The 27,764-nt window shown below is 40.0% G+C and overlaps 1 protein-coding gene across 14 annotated transcripts in view; it reads right to left on the reverse strand.

Annotated features, from left to right (window-relative positions):
• SLC9A9 (solute carrier family 9 member A9) overlaps window positions 1-27,764 on the reverse strand; it is a 685,122-nt gene that overhangs the window by 189,016 nt on the left and 468,342 nt on the right. For all 14 annotated transcript variants that reach the window (XR_014294342.1, XM_082624526.1, XM_082624525.1 and 11 more), the window contains 2 exons: window positions 20,581-20,694; window positions 18,886-18,997 (listed from right to left, as the gene is read on the reverse strand). Coding sequence is in view for 13 of the 14 variants with exons in the window: in XM_082624526.1 (XP_082480652.1) it covers window positions 18,886-18,997; window positions 20,581-20,694 (226 nt within the window). In the remaining variant the exon portion in view is untranslated. The remainder of the gene's footprint in view (window positions 1-18,885; window positions 18,998-20,580; window positions 20,695-27,764) is intronic.

Here is a 27,764-nt window from a genome sequence, read left to right on the forward strand (position 1 = left end):
CTGGGCATATATACCCTGAGAAAACCATAATTCAAAAAAACAGATGTACCACAATGTTCATTGCAGCACTATTTACAATAGCCAGGACATGGAAGCAACCTAAATGCCCATCAACAGATGAATGGCTAAAGAAGATGTGGCACATATATACAATGGAATATTACTCAGCCATAAAAAGAAATGAAACTGAGTTATTTGTAGTGAGGTGGATGGATCTAGAGTCTGTCATACAGAGTGAAGTAAGTCAGAAAGAGAAAAATAAATACCTTATGCTAACACATACATATGGAATTTAAAAAAAGAAATGGTACTGATGAACCTAGTGGGAGGGCAGGAATAAAGATGTAGACATAGAGAATGGACTTGAGGACATGGGGCGGGTGGGGAAGGGGGAAGCTGGGGCAAAGTGAGAGTAGCGTCGACATATATACACTACCAAATGTAAAATAGTTAGCTAGTGGGAAGCAGCAGCATAGCACAGGGAGATCAGCTTGGTGCTTTGCTACTACCTAGAGGGGTGGGATAGGGAGGGTGGGAGGGAGGCTCAAGAGGGAGGGGATATGGGGATATATGTATGCATATGGCTGATTCACTTTGTTGTACAACAGAAAATAACACAGTACTGTGAAACAATTATACTCCAATAAAGATCTATTAAAAAAAATCGGGTAGAGTGATTCTTATTTTTCATTTTCAAAAGTGTTTTAAATATTCTAGATCTTTTGCCTCTCCATAAAATTTTAAAAGAATATCGTCTGTATTTACAAAAAAATCTTTCTGGGCACAAATACTTTTAGAAAATCAAGTGTGTTAGACAACAAGGAAAACCAAGCTTATGGACCATTGAAAATTAATAAACGATTAAATGACATTTAAGAATTATTCCAGCCTGAGAACATACTTTTACAAAGTCTATAATCTAAACTGACCTATTAAAACCTGCTTTTTTGTCTATTTTTCTTCTTTAATAATAATATGTTAATTGAATTTTTATGATCCATATTAAATATATTTGCAAGAAGATGTTAAAGAAGATTAAATGCTACAATTTCAAATCAAAGTGTGATAACATTATAAAAACAGATGTAGACTTTGAAGAAAAGTAAATAAAAGCACAAGTAGTAAAATAAAAAAGTTAAAATGGAAAATCTCTCTTGGGTAACACAAGACTTATAAGACATTTACAGGCTCTGTTATACCATGTAACAGGGCAAATAAACATTTATAATGATAGCAAGTATAAGTCAAAGGTAGTGATTTTTGCTACTTTTATAGGAAGGTTTAAGTCACATACATAAAATTTCAATGGTCCATTTTTTATAATATTTATTGTATTAATATCATCTAGGTTTCTAATTTTCTAAATCTTTATTCATACATTAAAAGACTTTTAGAAATTGGATACAGGGTAGGATGAGAAAAACTGTAACTACTTTGGTCTTTATCCTTGGCTTCACAACTTAGAATGTAATGCTCCTTTCTCATCTTTACACTGAGAATATACAAGAGACAAGTGGCATAACACAAGATCTAGAGGACTAGAATAGAGAGACTTAATATATTTTGCCTGAAAGAAGGAAGCCTCAGAAAGAGAGAGGAACATGCACTCTGATTATAAAATTACCTTCAAGGAACAAAATGTAATGGAGGAAGAAAATTATTCTAAATCTCCATGTAGACAAGGAAATGGCCTGAAGATAAGAAAGATAACATTTGAAGTAGATATTAATAAAGAAAAGTTCTTATACATCAGAAATTCTGAACACTTAGATGGCTGTACTCAAGAAGAGTACACCAGAGACGTTCATGCACTTAGACCCAGCTGGGGACAAGAGAGTGGGGATATTAATAACCCTTATTACTGGAGAATATTTCAATAATGTTCTCTCCAGGAAATACAAATGGTGTCATTAGGGAATGAGAACTGAAAGAAGCAGTTTTCCAACAGCCTTCTATATCTGAGGAGAAAATGTATAGGTTAAGGTAAAGCTCCTAGCAGTGTTTAATCAGGACAAGATTGGAGATAGAAAGTGATCTTTTCTTTTTCTCTTTTCCTCAAGCTCACATTTCCAGACGTGTCCATAAAGAAACATTACTCCAGTTAAATGGTGTGTATTAGAAATATTAAGTGCTAAGACTCGAAGTATTTGTTTTCATTATATTGAATATTTGTGTGTGTGTGTATGTTTTTGGCTTTGTTTTTTCATTTTTTGTTTTGTTTTTACTTTGAATTTTGTGAGAAAGAGAAAAATAGAGACTGGAATAAAAGTTAAAACTTGCTATGTCGTGTTTATTGTAAAGTTCATGTTAGTTACCAAGGGCAAGGATGGACATAATCATTTATCTTCCTGAATATGTTTAATAATGTATTTTTATTATGTTAAACTAGCATAGCTAGGCTCTTAAATCTAAATTATCTATACATGAGCAGTTCTTAGTTTAAAAATATACTCAAAAGATATATGTTATTCTGACTTCTAAAAAAATCTATATCCTATAAATAAAACTCTATATTTACAGGAGATGCAATGTAGAAATCTCTTTTAAAAAAAGAAGAAAGAAAAATGCAGCCACTGCCTTGTACTTGTACTTGTGGAATATTAAGAAACATTGATATTTAGAACCAAGTTCAAGATGGCTCTATAAGAGGAGCCCTTCCCCATATAATGGTCACCTAAAAAACCACAGAAACAGTGTGTTTTTGGAGAAGAGAGTATCTGTCTGTAGCCCTGGCCACTTGTCGCAAATATGGCTCATGCCACATGTGAGATGGCCTAGTAGCATGGGAAGCATGGAACTGAGAAAGGTGAGGTCACTAAGTAGACAAAGTGAAGCTCATTTAGAACTCTAGATGAGAACAACTGCCTACATACCATTCATCTTTTATGAAGCCAAAGTTATTGATCACACATTCGGCACCTAGACAATTGTCAAATCAATGGCCATTCATTGCTTCATTCAGCACATATGTGTCTTAGTCTGACATAACAAAATACCACTGTCTGGGTGGCTCCAACAACAGAAAATATTTCTCACAGTGTGGAAGCTGGGATGTCTAAGATCAGGGTGTCAGCATGGCCAGGTCTGGTGAGAGCTTTCTCTCTGGCTTACAGAAGGCGACCTGCTTGCCATGCAAGAGTAAGCTCATTGGTGTCTCTTCTTAATTCTATCATAGGGCACCCCACCCTTATAATCTCATCTAAACCTAATTGTCTCCCAAAGGCTCCATCTCCAAATAACATCATATGGGAAGTTGGGGCTTCAACTTATGGATTTGAAGGGGACACTATGTGAGGGGAGTCCATAGCAATATGTACTGATTGATTATCTGTTATGTGGAGGCTCTGGGCACACTTATCCTATCTCCTTCACACCATGGATTTGGGAAACAGAGGACTTTAGGACTGAAATAAATTACTTAGGCTACCAGCAAAATACTAGAAATTAAAGATTAGTATTGACTTAGGAGTTTCTTCTAGCAAAACACTATTTTCCAAGAACACATGCCATTTTGCTTACAAACCAGGAAATTCAGAACTCAGTGTCAAAACTTGTGTTTTATTTTGTTTTATGGGTACTTTGATTCTTTGGATTTACCTTTCTTTTTCTCTTTGTTTTGGCCAACTAATGGACATAATTTTATACTTTTGGGGGTTATAGACTATATCATCTCATTTTAGATGGGTTTACTGTTCAGAGACTTGACATATTTCACATACTCAGTTGGAAAGTTAGCATCATCTTGTGGAATAAAAGAATTACCTGAAATTAAATGTGGTTTCATTTAAAATTGGCCTCTAAGGGATTCTTATGTTAATTATGTTGATGTTCTATTCATAACAATAGAAGACTATTGAACCAAGGAAAGCTTTCAGGCAAGGACCCCTGCTGCAGAAAAAGTGCAGCTTCCTGTTTATCTTTAAACAGCAAAAGTGAAACTTAATCTGTTATAAATTTGCAAATGTGTTCTGAACAGGGTGAAGGTCATATACAGCTACATTTAAATCACAAGAATACAAGTACCCCCTAAGGCATTTGCATTGAAGGTGCAAAGCAAGAGTCTAAACCTAAACATTTATTGAGCACTCACTCTGTGCTACCTGTTACCCAAGGCACAGTGGGGGGATGCAATGGTGAGGAAGCTTGGGCTCCTCTATTTTAGGGCTCAAGGTTCTACAAAAATGAGTCTCTTAACAGGTAAATTATGCTAAAGTATATTAGAGGTATAAAGAGTATGCTTTGCATGTATAGACTGTTGAAGAAAAAGGTAAGATTGCTAAATTTCATGAGGGCCCAAATCATGGCCATTGTTAACAAATGTGCAATGTTTAAGGCACTGAAATCAATGGTGGGGTGAAAGAGGTCTTTGACATGTGGTTTTCTATACTTGAATCATTTTTCTCCCATTCAAATTTTCTCTAGTTCTTTCTTCTATAACCCTCACCCAAATTTCACCTAATTCCAATGATCTTCAGAGCTCAGCTGAGCCACTGATTTCTCTGTGAAGCCTCCACTGAGGTCTGGGCCTGGGTTAGGCTAACTGACATTCCCAGTACAAACTGTGCTTGGCCTATCAGGTGACTTATGACATTACACTGTAATTGGCTGGCTCTTTGTTTATCCACACACGTAGAGCAATGCCAAGCACATACAAGGTCAATGAACAGATGAATGTTCTGATTCTTCATGATTCTTGATTACAAATGGAAAAGTGATTGATATCTCTTAGTTCAATGGAATGGTTGAGTAATTGTTTCTTCAAGTTTGGCTTCTGCCCTTTTATTATTTATTGAGACCCTTAAAGCCTCGTACTGAGAGTCAAGAGACCTGGGATCTGTTCTCAGGCCTGCCCGACAGGATGCATGATCATTAGCCTCATCTGAATCTGTGTTGTCTCATCACTGAATGGAGGTTTTAAGACTAGCTTGTGGTCTTTAGCCAGAAGTGCACATCAGAATCAACTGTGAAACTTAAAAATGTATGAGTTATTCATGCTAGTGTCCTGACTCTAGAGATTTGGATTCAGCAGAGAATGAGTTACCTGAAAGCTCAGGCTCCTCTCTCTTCCCTCTGTACCACCTTGGTCCAAGGCCCATCACCTCACACTCTGACTGTGCCCCTGACCAACAACCTTGTCTCTTGGCCTAACAGCCTCCATCCTTTCTTCCTTCCAGACTATCAATGTCCCTCTGAACAGTTTCCTCAGAATCTAGCTTTATGAGGTGGTGATCTGACCCAGAAACCGTAAGGGGCTTCCTACAGTCCATAGAAACACTTCAATCAGAATTCTGCCCCCCCTTCCAGGTCTACCTCCCCTTGTCCACTGAGAGCTTTGCATACCAACAAGGTGGTCTTCTTTCTCTCCATAAACAATTGTTATCCTTGCCCCTATGCCATGATCCCACTGTTAAGCCTGTGTTTCACTTCTTTCTGCCTCTATTCCACCCCCATGAAGTTTTCCTGGAACACTCCAGTCCACATTGCTCTCTTTTTCTTGGAAATCCTATAAAACATATTGCTCATGCCACTCATATTATTGAATGATAGTCTGAGATGAATCAGTAGTTTAATATGATCTATTCTTTCCTCTCAATTATTAATCTTTTAAAAGGCTGGAATTACAACTTCTTTACACAACTTAATATCTCTCATAGTATCCAAAACATGAAACTCAGTAAACGCTTTTGAAGTCAATGATTACAGTGGCTTCAGACTCTTGAGATATGAGGTGGTGACATTCATATGTTCCTTCATTCATTCGGGCTCTAGGGGATAGCAGAAAACAAGAGATAGTTTCTGCCTTAAAGCGGCTTCCAGATTAGTTTAAAAAAGAAAAAAAAAAGTAATATGTAAGTTGTTTTGAAGAAAACAAAAGTAGGATAAGAAGATAGAGGATATATTTATGTGAAGGGCTGGAGTTTTTAGGGTGGTTAGGAAAGCCACTTTGGTTAGGTGACATTTGAGCATAGACTCTAATGAGGGAGAGGCCATGTGGGTGTCCGGAAGAAAAGCACTCCAGGCTTCTGGAACAGTAGGCTCAAAGGCCCTGAGGCAAGGATATGCCTGATATGTTCACATAGCAGCAAAGGGGCTGGTGTGGCTAGAATGGAATCAATGGGGGGCGGGAGTGGGGGGTGAGTGCAAGGAGATAATGCCAAAGAGGTAACTGAGCCAGATCATGCTGGGCTCTTGAACAGCAAGGCTTTTGAATTTTATTTTGAGATGGAAAACTTCAGGAAGGTTTTTGGCAGGGTAGTGCTAGGATCTGTTCTATGATTAAAAGGATCACTCTGGCTCTGCTATGAAAAACAGATTTCCAGGCTGGAGGCAGGAGGTCAGTGAGAAGTCTGCTGCATAATCCAGGCAAGAAGTGGAAGTGGATCAAAACAGGATGGTAGCATGGTAAGTACTGGAATAATGTCAAAGGTTGACAATATTTGCTGATGGGTTGGATGAGGGGTATGGGAAGAAGAGAGAACTCCAAGAACTTATGGCTTGAACAACTGGAAGAATTGGGGGAAACTGTGGGAAGAGCATATTGGGGTGTCTGGAGGAGATCAAGGGTTATATTCCAGCCATGTGAAATCTATGATCCCTAGCAGTCATACAAGTGCAGAGGTTGAGTGGGTGGTTGGAGTTAAGGGTCTGGAGTTCGGGGGAGAGGTTAGAGTCTTTTTTACTGGAGACAGTGGGGAGTTGGAGTTTGAAAAGTGTGGGAAGATAAAGTTTATTTTAAACCATGTTTTCTCTTGCTTTAAGGACTTTGTGCTGCTCCTTGCACCTCCAGTGATCTTCCCAGGCTTCCCCTCACCCCGTTCCCCAGTTTCCCCCGCCGGCCCCCAGCCCTGGCTTCTCCTCATTCATTTCAGTCCTCGGAAAGGCTGCCCTGACCATGCCAGCTAAGTGTCCTCCACTTGAACCCAGGCCTTTTTCACATGTCATTTATTACACTGATCACCATCTGAAATTATATGTTTGTTTTTTAGCCTTTAAGACCTGTGTCCCTCCACAAGGCAGTGAGCTCACTGACAGCAGGCCCAGTGCCAGGATGGTGCCTCTCATATAGTAGGCAACTCCTTAAGCATTGGATAAATACATGAGTGAATGGATGAGGGAAAGATCATCTTTTGCCTTTGAAACACAATTGGAATCCAAAGGCAACTGAACAGTAGTTGGACAGGGATGCAGAAATGTCCCTGAGAAACTGACCCATTCTTTAAAAGAAATATCCCTTAGATAAGTTATTTTGCTGCCTCTCTTTTCATTTGGGATATAATCCATTGCAATACCTTTTTTCCTTTCATTTCAAGTACTGTGAGGGGGTTGATTTCAAAGATTTAACACCTTCTCATCACTCTGATAAATCAAACCCTAGTTTGAGCCTACAATAGAATTATGTATTGCTTTTACCTTTGCTGAAGTCCCATGACCTTGCAAAAGGTAACTACTTTCAGCAAAAATGTCAGTCTGATTTCAAAATACATTTTCCAGGATAGTACAACCTTGTTATACAGTCCCATTTTCAGTTCAACGTCGTTTTATCACATGGAAGCGAAGCCAACAGATTGTTTCAGTGAAAAAGCCTCTGCATTCAAAAATAAATTGAGTTTTTCTGGAAAGTAAGTCTGTGTTAGACAAGCAGAACTTTCTTTCCTTCATCTCTCTTCCTGAACTTGAATCATTTAAACCTAAGGCCACTGAGAAGGAATGCGACATAACTTCAATATATTTTTGCATAGAATGAAGTTTGTTTTTGGACACCTTAGGCAGCCAGGAAGGGTAATTGTAAATAGGATTAGCTCTGTCACAGCTCTGAGTCAATATGCATAGATGCCTCTGTCTTTGGAAGTTTATTTTTACATAGGGAAGGTAGCTGTGGTAGGGAACTGTGGAATAATCCTTGCCACTAGCTGATATCTTCAATGGAGGGTTTCAAGAGAAAGGCTAAGAGAGATCAGAAGAAAGTCAACTTTCTGTGAGCAGTACCCAACTTATGGCCAGCTTGTGTTTCAAAGGTCAGCTTATAAGTTTCCTATTTGACCAGTGGTTCTCAACTTGGGTGAGTTTGTCCCCCAGGGAATATTTGGCAATGTCTGAGGACATTTGTGATTGTCCACAACTGGGTGGTGGGAGGTGCTAATGTTAATCTAGTGGGTAGAGACCAGGGGTGCTGCTAAATATCCTACCATGTACAAGACAGACCCCACAAAAAGGAATTATCAGTCCCCAAATATCAATAGTTGCTGGTTTGAGAAACCCTAGTTTAGACACTGGATTGCTTTTTCCCATAGGAGCAACGCTAAAAATATTCCTACTGCAGAGGGCTATTTTGGCAAAGATGGCTATCTGTCCACCGGAACTATTTTTATCATCCATGCTATGCTGCTATAACTGCATAAACTACATTTCCTAGCGTCTCTTGCAGCTAGGAATACAGCTGGTTCTCACCAGAGAAATGAGAGCAGAGGTGATACATGTCATTTCTGGGCCCAGGCTTTTAAGAAAAGCTACCTACTCCAGTCTCTCTTTCCCGTTCCACCAGCCAGTTATAAATCATGATGAATCCCTATAGCAGCAGTTCCCAGACTTTAGCTACATCAGAATTACCTGGAGGACCTGTTCAACCTTAGATTGTTGGGCTCCACCCCCAGAGTGTCTGATTTCAGTTGGTCTGTGGTGGGGCTTGAGGATTTGCATTTCTAACAAGTTTCCAGGTGTTGCTGATACTGCTGGTCTGGGGACCACACTTTTAGAACCCTTGACTTAGGGGATTATGATGCCACAAGATAGAAGGGGCCTGGTGATATCTGAATCACCACCTGGAGGAGGGGCATCTTTCCCCCATCCTCATGTTAATATCAACCCTACCTGTGACTTGAATGAGAGAGGATTTACTACTGTGGTTCAACAACTGAATTTTAGGAGTCTGTGTTCTAGCAGCTTAGCCTATCTAAAGGCTCTCTACATCTACCCAACCTACATCTCTCTCCCTTACATGTCCCTGTAGAATCACAGAATATTTTCTTAACAGATGAGGGAATATGGGCTGGGAAGGATGGCGTAGCCAAGGTTACATAGTAAATGGTATGGCTTGTTATTCAACTGTTTCATTCCCCCCACTGAATATATAACCCATAACAAAGATTTTAAAAAATCATGGTTATCTTAATAATTTGAATTTTTAGGAAAGATGCGAAGAAGAAAATTTTCTTCCCCTTTCCTAGGCAGACGATCAACCTGAGGCAACATTTTGAAAAAGATGTTTTGCCTTTTGCTCTCCCTCCCCAGTTCTTTCTGTGCCTTCTCTCTCCGTGTCTCTGTGTCTCTGTGTCTCTCTCCCTTTCAGCGCATTACTGCCATCTTGCTGCCCTCCCCATCCCAGTCCCAGCCACCCTACTCTAAAATGATCGGTTGGTTTTTGACTCTTCAGTCAAAACTCCCATTTCCGCATGCAGCCAAAATGAGCTTCCTGCCAGGAAGAAAACAATTGGAAGGAAGAAATCTGCTGGGGAAGGAGAGCACACAATTCTCCTGAAGGGTGTGCTTTTTAAAATAGTTAACATGCGTGCTTTCACATTTACTTGTGGAATTTAAAACAGCTCCAGGAAGGTCTAGTGACATTTTTCAGGCACTGAGGGAAGTGGATGGTGAGTGGGACTGAGGATCCTGTAAAGGGAGGGCGAGGCTGTTATTCACAGGCAGGGCACCTCTGGTGTCTCCTTCTGCCCTCAAGTGCGACCACAGGTCTCTAAAAGTTCCTGGTGCTTTTGGAAGAGGGTCAGTGGGAGGCTGGGCAGTGCGGCTGGGACCCAGCCCTACTCATACAGGTTTGGTCTGTCTGTGAAGGATTTGGTTGCCCAAACAGCACTGGAATGTCCCCAGTATATTAGAGCCAGTGCCGATAATTCCTAAATGACGTAATGGCCCTTTTGAAATTTAGCACAAGGCATTTTTAAATGTAACTGCTTCTTGCTCATTTGCACATATAACTTACTAGAGTCAATCCTATTGACTTCTTCTGAACTCTATTCACAGAACCTGAGGGCAGAATTAGAGGGATTTATGCATGGCACAAACAGACTTATTTTTTGAGCTTGGTTCGTGTGTATTGATAGTTTTCTAAGGTTATGTCTACCTAATGCCAAAAACAAGCAAGCAATTAGTAAGCAAATTCAGGCAGAAAACAAGGAAAAACAACGTGGTCCTTTTGTTTGCCTCAGCGGACAGGTTAGCTTGGTTAAAACCATCGGTCAGATATTTGTGATATCTGTGACACTCCTGAGAAACTGAAATGCACACAGAAAGTTCCCAAATTAAATAAGATTATTCATTTTTCTGTATCTAAGACCTTATCCTTGAAACACAGGGAGAGGTGACAAGTGTTCTGGGTTGTCCCCTTTCATTACTCAGTGTCTCTCAGGGGCTAGAGTGTTCTTATTGGTTACTGTCTCTATATAGTGCGGTTGGGTAATCTGCAAGGCCTTGCCACTTTTTCACACTCAATAAATGTTTAAGTAGATAGTGGCATTTTGCATGTGTCAACTTGTCCCAGAGGGGGCTACAGTATATTTTCCTCACAAAAACTGGTATTTTGAGTTTCACTTTGAGTTTACAACATTCCATGTCTTAGTGCCAGGAGTAGGTCACTGCTGCAACTAAAAGTAGAATATCAGCAATTGTCCTTAAATGAAGGGGAGGGGGGTGGAGCCTTGGATCTTGCCTTCCACGGGTATGTCACTAGCACTTAGCATTGGCCTCAGACTAGGTCCTCAGCAGTGATCTGACGGTCAAACCTTACTTAGAATAAAAACCTTAACCTCTGATAGGAGGTTTTTCCGAGAGCAGTTGTGAGTTTATATGAATCCTGTCTCTGTGAAGCACTAACGGCTATCTCCTCTCTGGTGGTTAAAGAAAGTGATGGAAACTCCCAATTGTCGAACGTGGCCTAAGTGGCGGTCCCTGTGCCAGGCATTTTATATACACTTTCTACTCTGGTTTTCAACACTGACCGTCTAACGTAAGTACCATTTTACAGCCACGGGAGCTGAGGTTTAGAGAGAGTTAACCATAGAGCGTCCCATGGCTGAGGCTACTTCAAAGCCTGAGCCCTTTGCATTTCACCAAAACGGTAGTTCCTATTTAGAAAATATGTGGGGTGCCCAATAGAATCTAATATGCTGCTTAAAAATGCAAGAGCTAATAACTTTTACTGCAAATTTATTTTGGAACTAAGTGAACAATATGCTATTTTGACCTAATCATAGGAGAACACTATGGGGCTGGCTGTAGCTCAAAGCTAGTTCTCAGATGTTCTGAATTTGTCATCATCACATAAACTTTTCTCAGCATTTGAAAATATGAGGACTTAATGGGATCTTCAGTTCATACGGACCTACCCTGCTTGTCTACTTTGTCACAGCAATGCGGCAAGTGGTTACTTGTTATTCAAGATGTGTTTTATCTGACTGTTGGACACACTGGTTAGAAAATTTTCATGACTCATTTCCTGTATAAGCTGGTTAACCCTGTCCCATTTGAAGACCTCAGAAGACCTTCACCAGTCAGCCACCTGCTCACTAATGCCTGCCCCAGGCCACAGTGGGTGTCACGTGAGAAAGGTGGGGACTTGGTAGATAGATGTTCATCCACTCTAATGGAGAAAATGTTCTCAGCCTATGTCCCATTAGCTGGTTAGTGACCTTGTACTGGTAAGGAAGAGATAGTGGCCTAATTAATTGCACAAGATATGCCCAGAGCAGGAAGGAGATATACCACCACGGGAACGGGAGGGAACACTGGACTCTGGGGGAGGGGCTGAGAAGAGGAAGGCTTGGCAAGGAATGCTTGACAGCGTGATGGCGTCATCTGGGCTGTCGCTCTCTGGAAGGATGAACAAAGGAAGAGACAAGGAGAGAAAGGGTCCTGTCGGGAATTCCCTGGCGGTCCAGTGGTTAGGACCTCGCGCTTTCACTGCCAAGCCCGGGTTCGATCCTTGGTCGGGGAACTAAGATCCCCGCAAGCCAAGAAAAGAAACAGTCCTGTTGCTTAGAAGGCTCAGTCTCTCAGACAACCCTTGTACATACATTTAAAGAAATCTTTTTCCTGAGCTGAAGTCAAGCCTGATTCTTTTTTTCTTTTTTTTTTTGCGGTACGCGGGCCTCTCACTATTTTGGCCTCTCCCGTTGTGGAGCACAGGCTCTGGACGCGCAGGCTCAGCAGCCATGGCTCACGGGCCCAGCCGCTCCGCTGCATGTGGGATCTTCCCGGACCGGGGCACGAACCCGTGTCCCCTGCATCGACAGGCAGACTCTCAACCACTGTGCCACCAGGGAAGCCCCAAGCCTGATTCTTGATTCAAATCATTTGGCTCATATAAAAGTCCCAGGGTTTTTAATGAGATCTTAGGTCTTTAACTGGAAATCATAAACATCCATCCAACACAAAGCAAGCAAAGATTTGAAAAATAGTTTCATATCCGAATGCTACTGTTGGGGAAGTGTTAACAATGCTCAGGGAAGGGTTATGCACAAGTGTTATGAATGCTCAGGGAAGGGTTTTTTTAGCCAGAAGTGAGTAGGTGAAAAATATTTTCTTTTATTTCAAAAACAAAAGTCTTTGTTGATCTCTTTCCTTAAATTTATTGTTGCTTAGCTCCCACCTGGGCAAACATGGTCTGAGAGCTGCCTTTGGGGTCAATTCTGGATTCAGAAGTTCCCAGGCTGATAGAACAGGAATGGAGAGTCCTTAAGTGAAATTTTAGTGAAATGTACAATTTTAGTTGCATAGACATTGTTGTAGGTTGTTCATTCATTTGCCTATTCATCCCTCAATTATTTGTGGAAGGTTCAAGTAGCGGGCTGGGTGCTGAGGTACAGAGTGAATGAAACAGATAAGTATTTGGCCTCACAAAGCTCCCTGTCTAGAGGGGCACACAGGCAGGCAAACCAAAAATCATGGTAGAATGTGATGGGTGCTAGGAGAGGAGAAGTATTGGGTGTTATGGAAACAGAGGAGAGGGACATCAACCCAGACTTGAGGAGTTACAAGGTTTCCTACAGGAAGTGGTGTCTAAGCCAAGATCTGAAGGATAAAAGGTATTAGCTGAGTAAAAGAGTGAGGTGGGTGGGTGGGTGTGGAAAGGGGTCCAGGCAGATGGAGAGCCTGAGTGAACAGGGAAAGAGTTCCACATACTCGAGGAACTGGAGGAGATTCTGTAAATGGGTAAACATTGCTGTGCTGATCAGACGGCAAGGGGAAGGACAAGAAGCAAGACTGGCACCCAAGAGGGTCCAAAGCAAAACAGAATAAGGTGGGAGGGATGGATTGAAGAGAGAGGTTCAGAACAGAAACGAATTGTGATTATGTTCTGGGATGCACTTCTCAAACTTTCACATGCATGTGAATTGCCTGGGGATTTGTTAGAAAGCAGATTCGGATTCAGCATTTCTAAAGAGACCCCAAGTGATGTCATAGCTTCTGGTCCCTGGACCACACTTTTGGGTTTGAAGGATCAACAAAGCATGGAAGTGTCCCTTTTTCATGGTGGCTGGTAGTTATTGTGGGACAGTCCTGGTGGCTTAATAGCGTTCCATTAATTTGGGTGGTCATAGATACAGAGTCCTGTTCCTAGGCACTGCTGAAACAATAACCTTGACTCTTCACTTTCATGAATTCCACTTATGTTTTCTTCCTGGGTATAATTGATAAATCAACTGGGAAGGCCACTTCTTGGTCAAAGCCTCAGACTGGCTCTGACAATGGCCTGATTGGTGGCTCACCAAAAAGACACTGAGAAAGGTCGTCACCTACACCTGGGCAGTGGTCCTTAAGCTGTCCTTCTGTAGAACACTGAGGTTCTATACAGTACTTCCCAGAACTTGAATAGTAATGGCAGACTTTTTACCATTAAGGGGGAAGGAACTGAATGCTAATGGGAAAATTTTCTTAAAGTTTTACTTCCAGGCCTTTCTCTCAGTTCTTTGGTGCCAGTAGCTGTCTGAATGCTAATGAGTGCTGGGGACAATCAAATGAGCAACAAGCAACATTAGCAGCAAAGCCTGGCCACGCTTGGCGCTGTTGTCTTTACGGCTCTGTAAACTCATGGATCAGGCTTTATATTGTATCCATACACTGAGGTCACATTTCCCTGGTTAAAAACCCTTCCTAGTGTATGCAATAGGACACATCAGGGTTGCAATGTCTCTTCAAAGTGCAACAGAAATGGACAAGTTGGAGAATTATGTCCTGTGACCCACCGTTGGGCCCCTTGAACCTGCCTGGGTGCTTCAGGGCCTCCGTTCCGTCCGGATCAGCACAGCAGCTCTGCATGGAGCCTCTGAAGCCCAGTAGGCTAAAGTCCCCAGCCACGGTGGTTTCAGGAAGGCTGCCGGGGCTCAACTGGGCTTGGTTTTTCCCCTCCTTCAAGCAAGTCCCGGCTCTTATTTAGTTTTAAATTAAATCAAAATTGCGGCACATGGATTTGAATTAAAACAAGAGGCCCGATCTTTGTAATATGCACCACATCAGGAGGAAAGCTAATTTGTGCAAAGCACATCTCCTCCTTTAATTTAAACCACAGAGCTCTGCTTCTCCGGTTTCAAGGCAGCTGAGCCCTGGGCAGGGCAGCTCACATCAGGCACTAACCAGGGCTGTGCTAAGAGGGACAGGAACAGTTTCAGGGGAGCTGAGCGGTCCTCTTAAGCCCTTTGTGCTGGGTGTCACATGATACAGCAGAGCAGTTGTGAACTCCTGGCCTTGAATTTAAAGAAGGTCTGGAAATGTCTCAGGGTAAACTCCCCCAACTGATTCTTAACTGCAACCTAGCTATCAAAAACAGAATTTGCGTTATTAAAAGCTTCTCAAGGCAAATGAGGCAGAGAGACCACACTACGCCTGACCTTGAGACCTCATTTTAAGGTTCCAAGGCTGCATGTGTGTGGATTACTAGACTACACAAAACCAATCGGGTAGGGCCTGTGCTAGGTGAGAAATTCAATCTGGGTCCTGACAGTTGCTTCGCTCAGTTTAACTGGCTCTAGAGGCCAAAGGTGGAGACGGGGTCGGGGGAGGGGAGGGCACAGGGTGGTGGAAGTGGCAATAGGGTCATCCATGAACAATGTGTGCTTTGCTCAAAAACAGTGCTGTACCCCAGCCGTCTACACAGCTCCACGCTTTGCTTCAGTGCTCACTGCCGGTAGTGTGTGCTCCCCACCAGGAGGTAAGTAATAAGCAGCTGGATCCCTCTGCAAACTGTCACCTCCAGGTGCATCCAGATTTGGAAACAGGTCTGATTCAGGTTTTATGGAGCCTGAAACTTACACATTTTTGGATCCTCTTTAAGAAAAATGATACAAAAACACCTTTCACAAATTTTATATACCATGAGGACACACTGCTAGCGCCCATCCCAGGGTCTTGGAAGGGGGACACGGGGAGCTTAAAACTGAAGCTTCTTTAACTTTACAAGTAAAGCCACTTCTGCTTGAAATACGTCACCAGTTCTTTACCTGCCCAGTGCAAAAAGGCATGCACAAGGTGAGGGTAAAGGTGATGGAAAAGGCTTTGTCAAATAGTAGGTGTAATTGACTAAGACAGAAGTTCTGGTTCTTATTTGTTTGGTCTTTGAACCATCTGTGGTGCCTGGGCTTGGTGAACCAAGCTTGGCCCCAAACCAAGTTCTCTCTCTTAGGCTGCAAGCCACCTTGAGGGCAGGGTTCTCATCGCTGTCTTCGTTCACCCAAATACCTACCAAAGAGAGCCTGTCAGGGAGTGTCTGCTGAATGAGTAGCTGGGTGACTGATTGAGGGATTGTGTAAATAACTTCACGCTCTCATTTTAGATCTAGAGTCATTGTTGTTTACCTTCTCCAGAGGACTCTTTGAAAAACATTTTAAGCTATGTAAAGAAAGGCTCCATCTAAATTTATTAGTGAGGCATGGACAACTAGTTTCCACCAGAGATAGACATAATTAAGAACATTAAACTACATTATAATGCAAATATTCTTTAAGGGGTTTGGCTGTTTCTTCTGGTTTCAGCGGCTGTTGTGCCCACACACCCAGAAAAGGCTAGACAGTGTTATTTGATCTGCTTTTTCACTTCCTCCTCAGGCTTACATTACCTTACGTTGACCTTTTAAATTCTTTACTTCCTGGCAAATATATTTAAAACTTTAGGTCCTTAGTGAGGTATGGCATATCAGAACTCATGCAGAAAATCAAAGCCCAGTCTGAACCATTCTCTTTTGAAGAAAAATACTGTGCTGCACATGGTAAGCTCCACTGGTCCTTCCTACATTCCGAAGGGGGTCAGTGGGTGCAGTGTAGAACCTGAACCTATGGCTGGGAGGGGTGTCACCCACGTGTGTGGTTTACTGCGAACACGATCGGGGTCAGGTTTGCATGAGAGACATATTAAGACATGCTGGAGTTGGCCTGGGCTAGGAAGGGCATGGTTTTGATTTAACTTTTGTTCTCATGACCTTGAGGGTAAATCTGAAGTTGTGTCAAGATAGATGAGAAGGCTCTAAATTCAAAGTGAAGAGGCCTGGGTTCAAGTCTCAATTTCATCTCTTAATGAGTTGTCAGATCGTGAGCAAGATACTCAAAAACTCTCCACGTCTTTCTCTCTCTCTTTTTTTTAACCTGCAGGAAGAGACCAATAGCGCCTATCTTATCTTGCCCTGGCTATGAGTCTCAAAACATTACACACAAAAGGTCTTAGAAAGGTATAAAGTGACTTTGGAGTTGAGCATCTATGATTCCATTACATAACCATGTAACATTACAATCTCCTCATTTTAAAGCTTTTTAGTAGAAAATCCAATGTTCTTAATGATAGGAACTAGCAGATGGATATTCCCTTGAATTAAACTAGTAATGTCAATCCCATTAAAGTGATGGGATTATTATTTTTCTTCTAGAGGATGAAGATGATCTAGAACAGGGCCAGATAGTAAATATTTTAGGTTTTGTGGGCCATACAATTTCTGTTGCAAAAGACAGCCACAGACAATATGTAAACAGGAGTATAGCTGCGTTCCAACTTTATTTACAAAATTCCTGTGGGCTAGATTTGGTTCAAAGGCCATAGTTTGCTGACTCCCTGATTTAGGATATCAGAAAGGTATCACCGAATTCTGGGCTTCCTCACATCCCCTGGTCATACACACCATACTGCTGGCCTCAGTTTTTAATGCAGCTCCAATCCAACAGCTAAGCAAACATAGAAGGTGCCAAATCCAGAAAACCACCAAGCCACGAGGTTATTTGGGCAGACACTTCACATCCCAACATGGCTGTCTAAACCTTGCACTTCTCTCACAATCTTCTTTGTAAGAAAAAAGCATTGTTTAAAATGTAATCTCCGAGTTTTAAAAATAAACCACCATTCTCCAGAGTAAAGCCACTGATATTTTGATGGGAAAGAAGGAAAAGTGCTTCCCAGCTCCTAGAAATTCTTTGCAAAAATGCAACCCAGTGCCGACTTCTTATTTATGTGATCCAATTTGCCTTTTGCTTTCCCATAATGGAGTCAATCATTACCAAAGTTCATCACTGCTCTAAGTCAAAGATCACCTATCGGTACGAATTATCCTCTGTATGACTCCCTCTCTCACCTCGCTGGCATGTCTGGAAATGTAGAGAAGCACTGTCAGAGGCCTACAGAAGGACATTGTTAAACTCTGGGTCTCCATTTGCCAGTACTTGATTAAATGACTCATTCTCAGCCTGAGAGTTCCCAACCTTTACTGTGTGAAACAGGCTAGGAGGGACCTGAAGGTGAAACAAGCCTTTTATTCCTACTACTACTTCTAAAAATGTGGATTTGGGACACTTGGTTGGGTTTGAGGTGAAGTCTCACAGACCTGGGTTTAGGGATGATTTCATCCTTGGCCAAGTTACTTGACCTCTTTGAGATCCTGAACCTCAGTTTTTCCATATACAAAATGGGTTAATATCTGCTTTATAGGATTGATATATAGTGAGTGGCAAACAGCAGATATTCAATAAATGATAGTTTTTCTCACTCTTTCCATATCTCCCTGAATACCCCAAATTTTGTTTGCTCTATTCTGAAGCAGTTTTGTTTTACTCTCATGCATCTTCCAATGAACTACCTCTGAGTGTAATATAAGTGCACAAATACATAGAAGGCATGTACGGGGAAAGGTCTCCAAACAAGAAAAGGCTGATGGTAGGAAAATTAATTGAACAGAGAGAAACAGAATCCCCAGAGTAGTTCAGGGTCAGCAAATTCATTTTGTTTATTTTCTTTGGGAAAAAAAGAGCCTTCAGGTATGGTTTGAGAGCAGAGATCGTGTCGATTCATCCACCTGTGCCTAGAACGGCTCTTGGCATTTGGTGAGAGTGCAGTTAATACTTGTTTTCTCAACTAATAACTGATCATACTTAGATATGATTTGCTTTTGTATTAACCATAAGAAGTTGCTGGAGCTTGGCATTAGGGAAGGAGCAGGGGTTCTAAAGAGAAGGAGCTTTAACACTGAACAAAAATGGTACCATTTACACACTATTTACCTGCAAGTATGCAATTTATGAAATTATTAAATTAGGCAAATTCTCCCGAGTGAAAATTGATCTGAAATAAGTCAGGGGAAAGTCCAATGCCTATTCCAGGCCAGTTTCTGGCAGATACTGAACCTTGAGGTCATTCCAACAAGATTCCCTTTAATTTCATTTCCCTTCTGGAAAAAGAAAAATCCCACTGTTGTTCAGAACTTATGGATATCCACATGGCAGTATGTACAACGGGATAAAGAGAAGTTATGCTTCCCCAGAAGGTCTCTAAGTATCCTCATGGTTTTCCAAGTACTGGGAAATTACGGGAGAAGACATGCACTGACACACAATGTAGTTCACATACCTGAAAACATCATCATGTGCTGAAAGTTCCAGGGGATCTTGTGTTTCCGGCCCAGATTCAGGAGGAAGGAGAGGGGATATATGTTGCATGCTCTGGCTACAAAAATTGCTAGCTGTGGATAAGCACAGGGAAACATTGAGGAAAATGTTCCTGCAATAAGGGTGAGAGTTCTTGAGCTTTAAATATTATGTCCTTAAGCTTCTCTATATTAGGACCCAGAAAACAGGAATAAACATGTCAATACATGTATGTCCAACTTGCTTCCAAAATTCATTTTTCAATGTCAGTTCCTTTCCAGAAACAGTAGAGAACTCTGTCTTCTTTGAACATATACTCGGTTTAAAATTGTTAACCAATATCGTTTCCATCACTGTAAATTTTCTCATCATGTTTATGTTGCTGATAACTGACTCTACACTCAGTTCTGCTGCAAAATGTGAGGCAGAGACCATTCCGAGGTTGTGGCATCGTCCTCTCAAGCAGCGCTTTAGAAAGGATAAATGTGCTTCAGCTCATGATTATCATCTTACTTTCCATCAGTTTATACTCCTTAAACCTAGCAAGTTTCACTTATTTTTTTTTCTTTTAGTGGATTTAATTTTGAGAGGAACTGCCTGTCTAAATGTATAATACAACTTCTGCTTTAAGAGGTGTTTCACTAAACTCCAAGCTTTCTAGGTTAAAAATCTATGAAAATATTTGTGGTAGTCATCTCTCCTCTTTTGACTTCTTGGACTCCTTCCCTGATAGCCTGTCTATTCTAGTTTGTCCTCAAATGGGCTGGAGTTATTTGGGAAGAGGGAGCTTCCTTCTAAGATCCAGGTTTTGGATGGAATTTGAAAATTCACTTGACTGCTCAATGAAAAGAGAACAAGAGGTAGGTGCAGGTGCTTAGCTGGACCCTGGATTCCAGAGAGGAGCTGGTTCTCTTGGCTGTTACGATCATCTGCCTGTGATCCTAGGGGGCATCTGCCCATTTTCCAAGTGGGAACAAGGACAACAGCTGCTGACTGTCCTTTGGGGACATCTGCAGTGGCTCAGTATCCTTTCTGATAGACATCCCTTCCTACTGGCAATGCTTATACCCCAGACCTAGAGCTAGAAAAGCCCTCTGCATTAAAACTGAAGTCTAGATTTTACCTGTCCTTTTACTTTCAGGAAAGGGGCTATCTTATTAAAATAAACTTACATGTGCACAGTGCTTAAGATGTTGAAAGCACATCTATCATGTTAATTTCACTTGATCTTTACTCTATCTTTTTTTCAAAGTCCTCACTGGAAAAAAAGATTTTACCATCTTGCACTAGAAGTATTGCTGAAATTCTAAATCCTGGCTGTCTTATGATACATTATAATGCAGATTAGATATAAAAAATGGATTGACATACTCTTTATGTAAATGATTCATAATTTGAGTTAAACATATTTTGAATATTCAAAAAACGTCATTTTCTTTTAGTTTTTCCCCCTTACTTCCCTCAGTATTTTCCAAACTTTTTACCCTGAACCATAACATTTAATAAAGGTCCCAATTTCTTAGGATATTTTCCACCCCTAATTAGAATGACTTGTCTGCCCTGAATTTGAGCTTTGCAGCAAACCTGAGGAAATTACTTTAACAATTTAACAGAATAATCACTAAAGGTAGTTTGTTCTCTTTTCTCATCACCCATTGTTCTGTATTTCAAAGGATACAAAGGCTCCAAGTATGAAAAGAGCATTAAAGATATGATTCTGGAACACGAACAGCGCCAGGCCCATGTAACAGAAGATGACGTTCTCAGCCAAGAAGTTCATAAATTCAAACAACTGAAAACAAAACAGAAAACAGAATCCATGAATTATGACTCAGCTTTGAGTCCATTCAATTTCTTGTGACTGTATTTGGTGACTGGATGGTCCTCCTGTAACTGGGGAGGCCATCCTTTGGCCTTTTGCTCAGCCTCTGGCGGGATGCAGGGGCCTTGCCTATCCTGCCAGGTCAGCTGACTCTACCCTGGCTCTCTACCCAGTGACAGATGCTGCAGCCGTGTCAACATCCCACCCTCCTTTCCAACTGCAGGGCTGCCAGAGATACCCCAGGGTGAGATTAACTGACATGATCCTCCATGGAACAATTCCTACTAGGATGAAAGAATAGTCCCTGTTACAGAAACTGAAACTACATGATTTGCTTAACGTGTACCATAGTGAACTATGCAAGAATTGTTTAGCCCCTTCTGCACATCACCCAGTAGATACACGTGAGTTCCCAGACCCTGAAGAACTAAAAAAAAAAAAAAAAAAAAGCTTTAGCTAAATTACCTTCCTCAGGCAGGCAGGAGGGGCAAACCTGGAAAACTTAGAAACCTGTAGTGAGGATGAATGTCGACTATATTTCAACATTAGAATAATCAGTATATTTCAAACTTCAGACAATGCGACTCATTAAATTGACTGACGTAGGTATATCCATTAAATGTCTACAATCTCTAGCTGGTAAAAAGGAAATGATTAATCCCAGGGGTCAGTTAATTCAGCAAGGACACAACCGATTGATCAAATTCAGTCAGAGGGATAGAGTAATAACATGTAATGCTGAGGGATGCCCCCAAGAGTTATTCTTAGACCATTAACTAAACAATTTACGTTGAACAAGAAAAACATTCTCCAACTTCCAGATTAGAAGTGAAAGGGAAATGTGTCCAAGGGCTACAGCAAAGGCAGATTTAGAAGAGATTTTAGTTTATGATCCAGACTATTTCATTTGGAAGTTCTGAAACTTCTTTCCCAGACCTACATAAATCACCATGTTAGGTAGATGTCTCCAGAGACATTTCTCTTGATTTTTTAAGGACGCGTTATTTTTTCATGTAATGTATTTACAGCCCCACAAATAATGCCCAATACCTGTTCACTGACAGCTGACAGAAAGAAAAGCAGAATCTTGTCAGACATATTATTTAAAACCAGTAATAGAAAGAATGGATTAAAAAAAAACACAGCTCTTTTGGTACAGAATGGTCTTTCTGCAGGGGTTAGCGATCGTCAGTTATCTTGAGTACTCACTCTAGGCCAGCCCATCTAAACAAACAGCGTCACTCAAATAACCACAGACAGCTTGAAAATATAGGGGGAAATATAGGAGATGGGGGACACTTTTCTATCTCATTATGTCTTTACTTTTTCAAAAAGTGAGATTTGGCTGCTGTCTTAATCTGCCATAACATGTCAGGCTGCTATAACAAAATACTATAGACTGGGTGCCTTGAACAACAGAAATTTATTTCTCATAGTGCTGGGTCTGGGAAGTCCAAGATCCAGGTGCTGGCTGATTTAGTTCTGGTGAGGGTCCTCTTCCTGGTTTGCAAACAGCAGCCTACTTGCTGTATCCTTACATGGCAGAGAGAAAGAGAAATCTCTCTTGTGTCTCTTTTTCTGAAGGCACTAATTCCATTCATGAGCACTTCACCCTCATGATCTAATTACCTCCCAAAGGCCCCACCTCCAAATGCCATCACACTGGGGATTAGGACTTCAACAAATGAATTTGAAGGGGGTTAAGGGGAGACATTCAGTCCAGCTACCCAGTTTTTGACATTAATAATCGCATATCAAGGTTAAATTCATAGGGCTTCTCCTTCTCTGGTCCCCATCCCAAGTGTATTTTACTCTAGAGGGGACATTTTGCTGACTAGGATCCATTCAGCCTCTTGTTAGTGGTCATACCCCAATTTGCCTCTGGGGTCCACCTCTTTCCCCACACTCAGCCCAGCATGTTTGGTTCAGAAATGTGTGTGATGAATTCAGCAGTTATTAGCTGGAGTTAGGACTTCTGATTGTGAGACATTAAAAAGAAAAGTAAGTTAAGGAAACAAAGGATATGCCTGTATACGTATGAATCCATCGTGTATTAACATACACATATACATATACATATACACATAACTTGCACTCCACTTTACAGACGTTTGGCATTCCTATTAAATTTTGTTTTTTACCATGAACATGTTACTTTCATAGCTTAAAAAACTGAATTAAATTATAACAAAAATTTTAAAGTGGAATAAAATACTTCCCAAATGTTTTCCTTCTTTAGCCTTGCTCAAGCACCAACTCTTCATCTTTTTACTTTCAGGAAGTTATCAAGCATTCTTATCTATTTCTAATATTTTTCTTATTTTCCTTAAAAATTGTTCTTGAGTGCAGGAAAATACAAACAACAACCAAAAAAAGCACTTATCTTTTTGTGGAACATCTTTTTCAGTGATCTCTTTATTCACAGATCCATAGATTATACAGACAACAAGCATAATGTTACATAAATCTGACCGTATTTTTATATAATTTACTTCAATTAACTCAGTAATATTTCACAAACCTCTTTCCATGGCAATAAATTTCAATCTACTGAACAATTTTTAATGGCAGCACAATATCCCTTTGTATGTTCATACCCAATTTTATTTCACTGTATCTATTATTACCCATTATTAGACATTTGGTTGTTTCAGATTTTCCCCTTATAAACAATGCTGCACGAGCATCTTTATACAAATCTCTCTCCCCAGCTGAGTGATTACTCCTTAGGTGAAATTCCTAGATATGGGCTACTTCTGTCAAAGGATATATATTAAATTTTCTTTTTCAACATACTACCAGTCTACCCTTCAGAAAGATTATACCAATTTACATCTCTAATAATGGTGTAGAGGCTGCCCTTTCCTCACACTCTTGCCAAAATTAATTTTTATCAATTTAAAAAAAACTTTGACAATCTAATAGACTCACTTATTTTAAATTGTAGATGGCTGTTATCATTTTAAAAAAGATTCCCTTCATAGCAAGGCAGCAGCACTGATTAGCACCCCTTTGTCTACTTATATCATGTAACAACATTCCTCTGAATGAATAGGCTTCATAATAACTTCCTTCTCAGGGTACTTACCGAAAATGTGTGGGCAAATTCAACTTTGTGTTTCACATGCAAAAATCTCCTGAAGACATGTTTCAGAAAGAGAATGTACCTTAAGGCCAAGCTGACAGAAGCAACCAATTTGACCATTAAACCTTCATTGCCTGAGTCTGGCCCAGAGTAGTCAATTACTGAGGGAATAGATTTACTGGTCAATTTTGGAAAAAAGAAAAAAAGAACAAACTCCACCCCCAAACCAATAATAATAATAATAATAATAAATGTCAAACTAGTTAATTCAGTATTTAATATGAATAACTTTGAATCTACTTCCTTCCCACTCAGGGTCAATGAAAAATAACTTGAGTCAACATTTTATTTATCCAGTACAGTAAGCAACATTTGCTTTATCTCCCTTAATTCAGTTTGTGAGCCTGTGGAGGGGACCCAGGTTAAAAGTAATATTTGCTTAGCAGAGCTTTTCTTTAGGACAAAAAAGCACGTTTAATAGGGCAGGCAAGACTAGGGAAATATTTAAACTGCATAAGAGGACAGTCTGTGTTTAAAAACTCTGAAAGTTCATGGTAACAACTTACATGTTAAACAACTTAATCTGGTCAGCAAACTGTGTTCTCTAAAGACTTATTCGATACTACGTTTTTCAGTTAGTGTTACTTACTGTACTTATTAGAAAGTAAGAAAAAGTCATATCTGTTTTATAAAATATGTTTATTACTAATTCTGATTGACTTTTTCTCCTATTAGTAAAAGAATGAAACAACCATATTACTGTGGTTCATGTACAGAAATATTACAGCAGTTCACTATACCTTGCTTAACTAATACTAATTAAATTCACATGAACTCCTCAATATGGCTTTTATTTGACTTAAAGTTTGTTTCAACATATTGACTTTCATTTACTTGGCCAAGTAATGCATTTTAATTGGGATGTTAAAGAACCTACAAAACTATAATAAAAGTGAAAGGAAAGAAAGAACTAAATATATTCTTTTATTTTCCCCATAATTTTGTGCTGGGATTAATTTTTTGTTTGTTTGTTAATAAAATTTACCCTTATTCCTAACTGGGAGCCTTCTTTAGAGAATATCTCAGATTTCATTTTTTTATACATTATTGGGTATATCTATAACTATTCTGAACAAACTGGAGTACAAGTAAACAATTTTTATTCCTATATTGGGGGATTTGCAAACAAACATTACAATATATTCTATTAAAATTATAAACTTTTGCTCCTGGGATTCTAATATTTGCTTAGTCCCAAGTCCTGAGGAAATCTGTTCAAGGTGAACCCAATAATTCCTGTGGGCTCTACAGGTAGCATAGGACTTGAATTGTGCTGAAGACCTGTGACCTTTACCACCAGGACATAAGGGATCTGAAAGCTTTGTTGCCAGTCAAGGTCATGTTCCCAGAGTGAAGCTTCTCCTTATAAAGCTGAAGATCTATAGTTACAAATAAGTACAAGGGCAATCCTTTGAGATCCTCTTCTAGATTTAGGACACTGTAATAATATCAGTATTACTACTTCTAAAATAGTAATAATGCTAATGGGACTCATTTTTTTAGGACTTAACTTGTGCTAGGGAATGAGTTAAAGGCTTTTGCTTACTTTAAACATTTTTAGCAATTCATGTCATTATGAAAAGAAAACTCATAAATTGATAATATTATTTCTATTTTACAGCTGGGTAAATTGCACTCAACCATAGTAATGCATTTGCCCATGTAAAGCACAATAAAGGGAAGAAATGAGTTGTCCTGAGTTTTGTCCAAGCCCCATGCCACTTCTGCCAGACTAGGCTGCCTCTCCATTAGACAAGATTCAGGTTCAGGGACAGCAAGAAGTTTGTAATAATAGTACTGGTGAATATTTGTAACACATTACACTCTGCAAAGTATAGTTTCATACATATATACATCCTGTTTGATCATCAGAGCAACTCTTGGTTGGTAGGGAAGATATCTGTGACTCCGACCACATTGTTTTTCAAGTAAAGAAACCCGAAAGGTAAATTTCCTTGTACCCAACTAGTGGATGCAGGGGGTGACTTGAGGTAGGGGATACTTATCTCCCCGCAATGTCTATTACCATCCGCTCACCCAAACCAATTCTTCCAACCCTTTCCCTCCTCTCAAAGTACAAAAAGTAAAAACAAAGGTCTTGCCGTGCATTTGTAACTTCAAGACAAATCTCCTTCCCATTCACCCCTTTCCCCTTAGAGAAATTCTGGACTTTTCACTGTGCCTTACATAATGATTGTATATGGTTTTATATATATATTATGATACATATATGTATCTTTATATCTCTCTGTATCTAGGTATCTATGTACCTATCTATCTATCTATGGCCTAAAATAAGACAAACTTCATGCAATGTCTCAGAGGTGGACTCCAAATCCAAGATAAGATTCTTCAAAGTTAGGACAATACAGGCCCTGAAGTAAAGGAGGTTCGGAGAGCTCTTTTACTGAGCTAACGAAGCTGGTGCAAATGATTTTCAATACTTGATTTGGGTATTTTGAGCATGTGGGCTATCTCCCGCGTGGTATAACATTGATTGCTCTCAAGTAATGTCTTGATTTTGTCACTATGAACTTCAACTGGTCTACCCAACCGTGGAGCATCATCCAGTGAGAAATCTCCAGTGCGAAATTTTGCAAACCACTTTTGACACGTTCAATCAGTCACAGCACCTTCTCCATACACTGCACAAATCTTTTTTTTTGCATCTCAGTTGCGTTTTTACCTTTCTTGAAATAAGAAAGCATAATATGCTGAAAATGTTGCTATTTTTCTTCCATCTTCAATATTAAAATGGCTACACAAAAATTCACTAATTTTGATGTCTTTTTAAAATGCATGTTGATATGACAGCTGTCACATACAATCTAACAAAATTGTTTCAAATGAAGTTAAAGACAGCTAAGTGCTACTAGAGCCATCTTACTGAAAAAAAAACAAATGAAACTTTTGGCCAACCCAAAAGTTTGAGAATTGTTTGTTTGAGAATTCTTGGGTTCCCTATGCACTCCTGGCTGCTACCCAGCTCTCTCCCGTCCCCTGCATTTTTCATTGTTTTCTTTTAAACTTAATTTGACTTTTTAAAAACATGAGAATTTAAAAGCACAGCCTATAAAAACACAACAGAACACATTTTACGAAGATGAATAGGCATCATTAAGTAAGTAAAGCTAGTATAGGAAATGAATGTAGTTACAGCTACAAGGAATTGAGCTTCATTAAACTGAATAAATACTATAGCCAGATTTTCTTGAAATCCTTGAGCTTATAACTTAAGGGGAAGGTTATTTTCTATGAATTTGATAAATTACTTTAGCCAGTAAACACTGATAATGGTGTTCTTATTTCTGGAGGTTTTCCAGTTTTGATTCTTCCTTTTTGGGGGGCTATTAAGGTAAAAGTGTAGAGTTTTGTAAGGTTGCATTTAAGTTAATACACTATTAGGTTAAGAATAACTTCTCAAGTCTGCAACTTCAAAGTTCTTATTATCATGATATTGATCAGGAATATTGGTTCACCAAATAAGACTGTCCTTAGATCTATTTTGATGAATTTAAACATACACACACACACACACACACACACACACACACACACACATATGCACATACACAGGCACACCATGATATAGGAACACAAATTTCAAAGGTAGAGTCACCTTGTGATGTATATAGTCCAGACATCTAGCCAAAGCTTGATTGCTCCAACACTCTTGTTAATGGTCTCTCCAGCTTATAACTGAACACAGCCAAAGGCAGAAACCTCACCACTTACCAAGGAAGCAAATGGCATTTTTAGACATCTGTAACTGTAAGAAAATCTTTTCTTATGTTGAGCTGAAATTTCGTTCTCTATCACTTTCAACTACTTCTCCTACTTCTACTTCTTTAGCTCATAAAAAAAATTAGTCAAGTAGGGTATCATTTTATTCCAT

The sequence above is a fragment of the Mesoplodon mirus genome (genome assembly GCF_964341445.2).
Source record: "Mesoplodon mirus genome assembly, chromosome: 6".
NCBI classification, from domain to species: Eukaryota; Metazoa; Chordata; class Mammalia; order Artiodactyla; family Ziphiidae; genus Mesoplodon; species Mesoplodon mirus.